At 37.1% G+C, this 11,063-nt stretch overlaps 1 protein-coding gene across 1 annotated transcript in view; it reads right to left on the bottom strand.

Annotated features, from left to right (window-relative positions):
- LOC145991109 (uncharacterized) overlaps positions 1 to 10,764 on the bottom strand; it is a 44,381-nt gene extending 33,617 nt beyond the window's left edge. Inside the window, exon 1 of the mRNA XM_083126864.1 lies at positions 10,570 to 10,764. Within this exon, the coding sequence (XP_082982990.1) occupies positions 10,570 to 10,680 (111 nt within the window). The 5' untranslated portion in view covers positions 10,681 to 10,764. The remainder of the gene's footprint in view (positions 1 to 10,569) is intronic.
- Positions 10,765 to 11,063: the final 299 nt, after the last annotated feature.

The raw sequence follows: 11,063 nt of genomic DNA, 5'->3' as shown, positions 1-11,063 counted from the left end.
CATGTTATTACAGACAAAAATAAAACTCGAATTGATACCGGACGTGGACATGTTATATTTTATCGAGAGGGGGATACGAGGTGGAATGGTGCAATGCGTACAGAGACATGCAAAAGCAAATAACGTTCACATGACAGAAGAATACGATCCTAACGAACAATCGAAATACATATTTTATGTGGATGCAAATAATTTATACGGACATGCTATGATACAAAAACTTCCTTACGGCGGGTTCGAATGGGTGGATACCACTTCCATTAACATTAATAATTTCAACGACTGTGAATTTGGCTTGTTTATAGAGGTGGACCTCGAATTCCCCGACCATCTACACGATTACTTCAAAGATCTACCTCCTGCACCCGAACTAAAATGGTCGCCTGATTCAAATCAACGTAAGCTTCTGTTAACATTGGATAGGAAAGAGAGATACGTTCTCCATTACAAAAATCTTCAATTCTTAATCGACTGTAAAATTATTTTTGAGGTGGAAGAGTGTCGTCGTTAAATTTAGAATTATCACTAACATATTCGTAAGGATAAATCCCTTTACGTCTAATCATTTCTATGTCTACGTTGGGAAAACTAGCTTTTGTAATTTTGAATTGTTCAGCCGAAAGTTTGCTGGCAAGAGCGTCCAGGCTGGCAGATAAAAATCTGTAAGAATCTAAAAATCTCATCTCCACAGTTTCGTTTGTTCCCGGAATCAATACTCGCTTGCTGACACTGATGTACCTTTCTTCATTCTCTGCTAGAATATTTATTTTTTGTCTATCATATCCAAGATTCCGAATTAAGAGATGGAAGTCGTAACCGCTGCCATTATGAAGGTATATGGGGACAAACGTAGGTTTTTGGATCTTTAGATTACACGTGTTACAGATTCCACCGATGTAGTTTCCGGTGAAGTGATTATGGTGAAATACTTTCCGGTTCTCGTCGGTGAAACGTTGATCGCACACCGGACACGTTTCAATGTTATTGTGAGCTTGAAGTTCATCGCTGGATAATGGAAGCATTGGTTTCGATTCGCGTAAGAGGCTGCCAATGGTCTCAACCTCTTCAACCATCTTTTCAAAAAAATGTTTGATTACGTCTGGTCCTCGGTAAACATACGGTTCATCTATCCTATCCTGTTGCACAACAACATATCCGAAACTCGGGGCTTCGTGCAACTAATACGGTGTTGTGGAAGAAAGTTCGGGGTCTGGTTCGCAGTACGACAACGGTTTGAGAAAAGACTCAAAATCAGCAATGATGATTGCGGGATGTTCCAACGATGCCTTATGCATCCTAAATTCTTCGACCTCTTTTGATTTCGGCATCAACATGCGAGTCGGTCTGTTGTCACCGCAATAAATTTTATGTTCGGCAAGTTTCTCGATAGCAATCTGACGTCCGGTGTAATTTCGATAATCGACTTGTTTTTTATCGTTGAACGTGGTTAGGCATCTCGGGCAAACTTCGATGTGGTTTGCATACTTGGTAGTTTGACTTCTGACCAAACTTGATAGAGAACGAATTAGCGTGTAGTGATGAACATCCTCGTTTGAAATTAGAAGAAGATTAATCACACGAGCATCGTCATCGTCGATATCGCTTATCCTGACGGGATGCACGAGATATTTATCTGACGTGAAGGAATATACATTAATAGCGATGCGTTTTCCTGCACGATTTTCAAACTTTGTTATATCCGACAATGTCACCGGGTATTGGATGCCAGACATTACACTTTCAAACTCGGACTCGTATTGTTTGTAATGTCCAACCCACTGTGGATTATTTTTGCAATAAACAGGATGCAGTGCAGCCAATATACACCAAAGGAAACACTTGTTATCGCTGTTCTGTATATTTAACACAGCCCTCTTGTGTTGAATGTTCGGTGGAAGAGGAACGTAGCTGGAAGCGCGAAGAGGCGAGAATTGGTTCACGTAAACAGTTAACGTGTGAGGACTTCCACACAGAGACCATCCCGACCCTTTAGCCTCGAAATCGTCATGTTTCTTAACCAGCTCATTGGTAACTTTATAATAGAAGTTGTCTAAATTTTCGACGTCAGCAAAATAAAGAGTCTGGTTTTTTGTACGATGATAAAAAATACTCGTTGTACCATCGACTTTTTCGTATTCGGAAAACAGAAGAACGTATACTTTTATAGAGTTGTTTTCAAGTTTATCTTTTAAAATATTTAGTACAGATGTTTTCGTTTCATCCAAGAAACTAAGGATGTCACGGCCTGGTTCTGACTTAATTGAAAAATCCTGGAGTTGGTCGTTGAATGCAGATCTAATTGGTTTGCGTTCATTAGATAATTTAATTTGCTTGGAAGTGGAAGCTTCCGTTTCTGGATCATCGATTTTCCTTTTCGATGCTTGTCCGGTCGATGGTTTGCAAATTTTGAGGTGTTTACTTAAATTTGCAATGCTGATCATTTTCCTACATCGAGCACAAGGCTTAGAAGGTAACGAACGATTTAAACTCGAAGCTGTTTCGTTACATCTTGCCCTGTGCTTGCTAATATTAGTTTTAGATATTAATTTTTCGCAAGTAACACATTCGATCAAACTGGTGGATTCCATTATGCTTTCTCAGATCACACAAACCAAAAAATCTAGTATATTAGCGATACAATTTTCAGGTATGTTATTTTATATAGAATTTCTTGGAGTGAATACAAAAACGCACGATCAACCCAAAATTCAATGAGATTCTATTTACTAGGAATAATATGTCCTCAACTCGATACTCGAAGCTTCTGTACAACAAAAATACATATCGATCTGCATGGGTGCGGCTGTTTCGAACCTTCTACGCTTTTGGATAGCAGGTACGAAGGCAATCCGCCCGTCATCGAATTGGTGAATTCCATTTTGGCTCCTCTCACGGACGAGAAGAACATGCTTCACATGTTCATCGCGTTGTTGGAGATTGTACTCGAATCTTTCGTTTTTTCGATCTTGTACGGGCTTCACCATCTTGCGCTCTCTGCCAGCATCAACTTCGATCGTCCCCAGGGTTGGGGGACCAGCTTCTCCTGCACTTGCGAGGTGCTGAAATCATCCTCCGTCGCTCTCGGGTACGTCAACCATTTGGACGTGGGAGCCCTCCTCGAATTGTACGAAAAAAATATAGCTTACGTTTCGAATCACGAACACATCAAGCGACTCGTGCAGAAATTGACCGACACGTTCTTGATAGCCGACGAGAAGACGCGGACGGCCAGGTTGCAGAAGATCATGGCCGAAACCGTAACCAAAGAACTTTTTATCATTTCGATGGGTTGGGCCGGAATGTGTACCCCATCTTTCTAAAATTAAATGCAGATCTGCTCCTGATGTACGTGTTCAGGTTTCAAGATAAGAGAACGTGGAAAAATTATCCTTGGATAGAAGTTACACCGTTTTCAAAAATTCTGCAACTTCGAACCTGAAATCGTTCAAACGGTTGTTCCTGCGTCAACTCTCCAAGCAGTACAACAAGAAGGGTGGGAAAGACAGAGGAAACGACGACGAACCAATTTTAACTTTGCTCAGAGAATGCGTTACGACTTTTTCCGAGGCGTGCCTGAAAAAGGCCAAGATCGAAATTCCGAAAAAGCCCGCGGAGGATGTGAAAAATCGAGACACCACCACGACTCTGTTGAATTTCGCGACCACGTTCATAAAATCTATCCGGGACCAGACGTACGCGCTGGTAAAGGACCACGATCCCCCCCCCCCCCCGTTTTTTTTTCGATGAAAAGCCAGGAAGTACTCTTCCAGCTCTCCTATTGTTCACTGAACATGCCCTTCACGCAGCACACTCGATTTCAAATACCGCTACAATACCATTTTTTGCATCATGAGGAGAAAAAAAACATCGTAGCAGTGGGGGCCCAAAACCATCGTAGGAGAGAGGTCCCGTTAGGTCGTAGCAGGGAGCCACATATTGTAGAAGATCACACATGAGAGTTTAGAAAAACATCTCGTGGCAGATTACGCTGAGAGCAAGGTCGTAGTAGATTACACTGAGGAACCTTACAGTAAGAGGAGACAGCAGACTTATAGGAAAATGTCGTAAGTCATTTCAAAAGTAGGTCAAAAGGCGAGTTAGCATAAGAGCAAAATTTGCAGGAGGTAAAAAATAGCTTAAAAAGTGATGCCAGAGCTTTTTCTCTCCATTTTTCTCTCATTGTAGGTTAGATTAGTCCGTAAAACGTCGTAAAATAAAAAAGTAGGTCAAAGGGCGCAGCCAGAACGTACCATACATACTACTCTCTAAACTAGGTCAAAGCATGTAGAGTCTCTCGTGTAGTTTAGCAAAAAAAGAAATGAATAGGTTAAGTTATATCACGTAAGATCGTGGCATTCGTACCAAGTATGAGTGGGAAAAAAGGGAAATTTTACTAAAACATCGCTAAACGCTAAAACATCGACAAAAAATTGTCAAAATATGTCAAAAACTGATATTCAATTGATAAAAAAAGAGGATAGAAAAGCACTCGTACCAAGTATTATTTTGAAACAATAAGTTAGCTCTACTGCTTCGCTTTCAATATAAGCGTTTCTAATAAGTAACAAGTTATAATTGTTACCCCAAAAACTGTGTATATGTGTGCGTGTATGTAATATGATTTGTTAATGATGACGTACTGGATACCAAATAATGAAAAAAGTAAAGTAATGTGCTCCCCTGTGCTTTTCGCTATGCCATGAAAGCGTATAGGGGTGTGTAGTTAGGGCTCCACACTTTCTTGATCACGGCCGAAGGTGGAGGTGATGTGATCAATCAGCAGCACGTCCCTGGCCTCGTTTACCTGCCAGAGTTTCCCCCATGTACCCACTTTATACGTACGACGCTGGGTGGGCACCGGAGCCGCTCGAACAGGTGAAAAAAAAATCCCGGTATCCTCCAGAATGAATAGGAAAGATCCTACACAGAATAATTTATCAGTTTAGCATTTCCACAGGGGATATAGTTTCGATAAAAAAGAAGAGGTTGTCATTGAGACAAGCAGAAAGTAAAATACATTAAGGAAAACTAAAGAAATAGTTTAATAGTAATTACATAAATTGATTTGCTTCCTGAAAATTGTTGAACTCTAATTGTTATTTCACCTCCAGTATTCATATATACGTATATTATATACACTTCTTAGTAGTTTAATATACCAATGCACTATATATGTAGCAATATTATAATGTAATATATATATATATATATATATATATATATATATATATATCTGTGTGTGTATATGTGTGTGTGTACATTACACACACAGAGTTATTTACCTTTACTGTCTGGAAATATTTACATAGGAACAAATTTCAGATTTGGCCCCCCCGAACTGATCAACCTAGCTACGTCCCTGAATAAAGGTATCAATTGTAAAATTTATGGTTTCGGAATTCCATGTTAATCTGCATCTCCTATTTTGCAATTGCTTATACAAGTGAACAATAAGTGATGTGCATTGGTGCATGTGTGCTACTTTATTTTGGAGGGGTATGTGCTTATTATTTTCTTGTTCGCTTCCTTGTACTCCACAACTTCATCACAGTTTTACCTGAAACTTGTTGATATGTAACAAAAGCCGTGCATTAGTATGAAAAAATCTAAAAGTACTACAGTAGCAGTGTAATGGGGTGACCTTTTTAAAATGCATTAAAAAATATATACTCTCTCCACATACTATACCTTGGAAATGCATGTGGGACATTTCAAGAAAAGTGGTCCTACTCCATTTAAATAACTAAATAAATTAATCTGAAAAATATTAGTGTTTTCAATTGCATTAAATGTTTGTGATTACATTCAATATACATATTTCAAAAACAAAAATTATTAGCATGTGTGTGGCCTATATATGCTTCACAAACAAATTAAGTCACATTTTGCTACATTATTGAAGCATCACACATACCACACTTTTGATAATGCTTTTCATGCATTCAGGCTATGTCATCGTACTCAAGTTTTTCTATTTGTTAAGACACACCACAAAGTAATTCTTAATTGTATGAAATCAGTTCATTATGAAAATTTTAATTCACATGCATGTCTATAATCTTACTTTTTGTGTGAAATGTCGCACACGGAATGCTAGAATGCACCTGTATGCGGGCTGTGCCTGGATTTGGCTTTTATAATAGGTATGGGGATCAGGTCTCGTGAGTGTGTGTTGTTAGTTCATGGATATCTTAAAGACTTTTTTCAGAGTGGCGAGCAAAACATATTTTCAACAAAAACATATCTGCTTTTCAAAAACCACTGCTTCAGTTTGAAGTTCTTGTCTTCCTGCGATGATCATGTACCAGCCTTACATGTATGACTGTAATAATTAACACTGTGACTGAATTGAAATTATAGTGTGAAGTATAGTGGCGATTTAGGATAGTATTCATTTTTCAGGTTGGTCATGCTGTCTTCTTGCCTTCCTTCCCCCACCCCTTCCAATATGTCCATTGACCTCATTATTAGTTTTAATTAATTAATTAATTTTATGTACTTTATTTTAGCAAAATATCTCTGTTCCCTTTATTGAAGGGCTAGCCCTCTTTATTTGTGACAGGTGAAAATAGCCATTGTTCTGGCATTTGTATAGTTATGTTATGGTTTCATTGAAGCAGGAATACGTAAACTTTTCAAATGAACTCTTATGTGTAAACAGTATACATGTATATAATTTATGGGAAGAAAAAATATTATAACTAATTTTGTGCAGACAATTTAGGTAGGGAGATGCAGGACGTAATTTTTACCTTCTCAGCAATAGATCTCCAAAGTGGCATTATGTACAAATGGTTTAGGCTAAAGAATATACCCCACAGAGAATGTACCCTCCATGCTTTCCTGCACACTGGAATTTTTTTATCTCTTAATTAGGTTCCTGTGCAAGGCTCGTGCACACTTCTGACAGAAATGCATGAAATTACCATGTTCTTTCAAATTCAAATTCTTTATTTCCCTGGGAGATGAGAGATAATGTGTTGCAACCCAGAATTGTCTGGGACTACATTGGTAACACTATACAAGAATTATTAGTACTGCACATCCACTATTAAATGTTATGGTAGGGTTATTTTCTATTTTGCTGCCCCTCCTCTCAAATCTATGTTCAAAGGTATGGTAATTATTTCACTTTGCAACGGTAATGCACAGAGTTTCATATTTCAAATTTTCTTCCCCCATCACTCTGTAGATTTGTGTCTGCATTTTACAATTTCTTCAGTTTAAAAGAAATTGAAGCAATTTGCATGTAATGTTTACATTTTGTCCTTTTCTTTGTCCTCATAAGCTAAATTTAGGGAATTTAGGAATTTACTGCACTTTTTGAAAAAATATACTTCTTGTGTGCATCTTTGTTTATTTTATGATATTTTTATAATTTCAGGTGATAACTGAGGCAAAGAACCCATCACTCAGCAAAGAACAACTTTCCAGGCTAATATGAAGGGTGCATATAACAATGAAATTTGTCAATATCCTTTGAAATAAAGATTGCTTATTCTACACGATCCATTATTTTTAAATAAAATCTATCCCAACGATAAATATCACCATTTAGATATCCAGCAAACCTAGTGAAGTGAGAACAGTTAACCATTAAGCCACACAATAGCCTACGTTTTACCAGTTTCTATTTGACTAATGATTACCTGCTCTAACTTCAGGAGGTCCATTTTGCTGTGTTTTTAATTGCTGATTACACTGACTAAACCAGCAATATTTATTTATTATTTATTTATTTATTTACGACTTTGTTTACATGGCGAAGTTAAGGCATTAATGCTTTCTCTTCCACTTAACCATTAATTACAGGGATCATTTTTTGTAGTAAATTGTATACAATTAAAAAATTAAAAAAGATAAATGAAAAATAATAAAAGAAAAATAAAGTAATGAAAGTAAAATGAAAAAAATTGAAAGAAATACAGTTTGAATACGAGCAGTCAAGCCCTGGATTAACCATTAATTACGTACATTGCTCATTATTTTTACTAACACAATGAAAAAATGTAGTTTAGAAGAAATTAAAAATAAAAGCAATACAGTTTCTACATGTACACATACACACACACAAGTACCTACATAGAAAGCATATTTCGTGGGCTAAATGTATAACGTATTTCTTTCTGGGAATTTAATCTAGGTCCAATTGTTTAGCATGTATAATTTTAATTGTCTTTTGAATGTTACAACTGAGGAGGAGGCTTGGATTTCGGGAGCCAGTCTATTCCAGTGTCCTGCAGAGGTAACGGTAAACGAATTGGCGTAGAAGTTAGAAGGTTATTAAGGAATAACTGTGTGTGATGGTTTATTTTTGTGTATTTTTCTTCATATTTCCAGTCCTATTTTTTACTGTTATGTTAACACAGGTAAGCATGAAACTTACACTCCTATGTTTCAATCAATAATAACAATAATGAAACTTATACCCTGTAGTAGCAGCTATGTGCTTGGTGGAAGCATGATATCATGCTATTCATTTTGAAACACGAGATTAATACTAAAGTAGTGGTATGTTATTCGAGTATAAATGCTTTCATTTCTTTGCTTGTGTTTTAAAACTGAATATTATACATTATGCTTTCAGGAAGCATGTATCTGCTGCTTTGATGTGTGAGCTCCCGAAAGCTTATATAGCCTCAGTGCTGAAAAAATTATCTACAGTGTTCACATTTTGTTGATAGTTCAACTGTATGGTTAATCTGTGTAGATTTAAGGAAGTGTTCTGAAGTGAGAATCATTCAAACAGGCTCTGATTTACACTTTCTATTAGAAAAGTAAAATCCCCACTGCCCACAGGTTTCAATATTTCCTCCCATGGATACTAGTGAATATACATTGCAGGTTTACAAGTAAGTATTATATATTGTGATTTTTTTTATATTTTTTTTCTAACTACCATATTATACAAAAGCTTTGCTAATGTATTTCAATGGCTTAAATTTATAATGTCAGAGTGATTTTAGTCACCATGAACATGTAACCTTTACAAATGCAATACATTGTGGAAAATAGCACAGAATATAGTTTTAAGCCATTAATATTGTTACAATGAAAAACGAAGAAAAGCAAAATACTGACTGTTGCTATCACATGAAATTTTCTGTAAAATTACTGTGAAATAATAGCATTCTTCACTTTGCTATCACGGGAAATTTTCTGTAAAATTACAGTGAAATAACATCTTTCACTGTTGCTATCACAGAAAATTTTCTGTATAATTAACTTGAAATGACAGTATCACTTACAGTAAGTACTTGAACCGTAACTGGAACGATGAAATTTCTGTAATATTACGGTGCAATTTTGTTCATAATTACGGTGAACCCACTAATTTTACGGGCCCGAGCTGCCGGTGAGGTCACCTTAAAATTACGGCTTTTTCTTTTTTTTTTACAGTGAAGCTAACGTCATTTCCTCTTTCCAGGGATAGGGAGAGGATTTGTGTCGCTGAGTTGTCAATAACATGAGTCTGTCTGGAAGTGGTTCTACCACAAGAAGGTGGACATATTGAACATGTGCTCCATACTGGCTAGCTCTCCGCATTGTAGTATGAGTAAGCCAAGTTCCTTGTAATACGTATTTTGTATAATAAACAATGTACGAACCATTTTCAATGGATGACATTTCGTGCCCCATTTGTATATGTACACAGGTCGGGAAAGCAATAAGGGACGTTCACCACTCTTTGTTTTTCATTTACACAACTTGATAAAGCTTGTCTGTATAAAAGCTCTAACATGAAGATAAATTATTTTTTAACATTAAAAATTATACGAAGTAATACTGACCTATAGGTGGGTTTCATGTGACGTCAGGATGCTCTCACCTGCCATGTTTGAGGCCAATTTTATTTGTCGTTTGCAAGGAAATATTCACCACGTAGTTTTCTTTACATTTGCACCAACTGCACGTTTGTTTAAAATACTGGATGTCTGCGTTAGTATCTCCCGCCCATCCGCTTGAATTCCGTACCCTTATAAGAACTGGCCTCAATTATGTCTGCTCGAAGCCACAATGCAACAGTTTGTGACGTAGGTGAAACACACCTATTGGCTCCGCGGGAAGTAACAACCCATTTCGACCATTCCGTATTTTTTTTTACAATTGTCAAGAATAGAATACTACACATGTCATACTGTTGCATGTCTTGAACGTCAATTATTACAGCCAAACTTTAAAACGCTATGCAACATTAAAAGGATAGGATGTTGAATTTAGTTTCCTTCTAACAAAATAGTTTGTTTCAATTTCACTTGATGCACAAATAGGTCAATCGGGATTCGACCTACAGATATAATTAGGATGCGAACCACACGATGCAATGTGCCTCCACAGGAAATCGAACCCAGGAGTTCTTGATTACAAGGCGATAACGTTGCCTCTACGCCATAAGAGCGTGCATATTTTTGGTTCGATTTTGTAACATTGAAATACGTAAATGTGTGGATTTAAGTTTATAATTAATTCCACAACGAAGTAAAGGCGCTCTATGTAAAAAAAAAGGAAAGATCGAGGTCAGAATTAGATGATTTAAAGATAACAATAAAGTGTCTTAAGTGCACTTACCACCCCTTCTTCTTCACCTTGCTCGCCATCCGTTTCTGCCTGATCCGATTGCGGATGTCCCTGCACATACAGACAGAGAAGAGTAAGAACAAATCCATGGAACATCTTCATCCTTACCGACCTTGATCTACAATCATCAGGAGAATTTATCCCTGGAACATTTATAGACTCTTGCTATCAGTGTTCAATCAATGCAGGACATTACACAGTCGCCATCCTGTGGTCGAAATATTGCGTCATTAAGTAGCACTGCAGACAGGAACACACATCCTCTTAGTTGTCAACATTCTATTCCATGTGATTGCAATCTTCCCACGACTCATATGCATGCTCACAAACTCTCTCTAGTTTCCGTAGTGTTATTATAGTAGAATACTGTCGTGATGTTGGTAAGAAAGCGTGGAATTCCATTATTCAAAGTATTACACAAAACGTTACGAAATCTTTGGACACTTAAGCAATTGGCAATCACAGAATAAATACAACATATTACA

This window comes from Lepisma saccharinum, chromosome 1, assembly GCF_977018435.1.
Source record: "Lepisma saccharinum chromosome 1, izLepSacc3.1, whole genome shotgun sequence".
NCBI classification, from domain to species: domain Eukaryota; kingdom Metazoa; phylum Arthropoda; class Insecta; order Zygentoma; family Lepismatidae; genus Lepisma; species Lepisma saccharinum.
The sequence above is the reverse complement of the archived record's forward strand: the minus strand, read 5'-3'. Positions and strand labels throughout refer to the sequence as shown.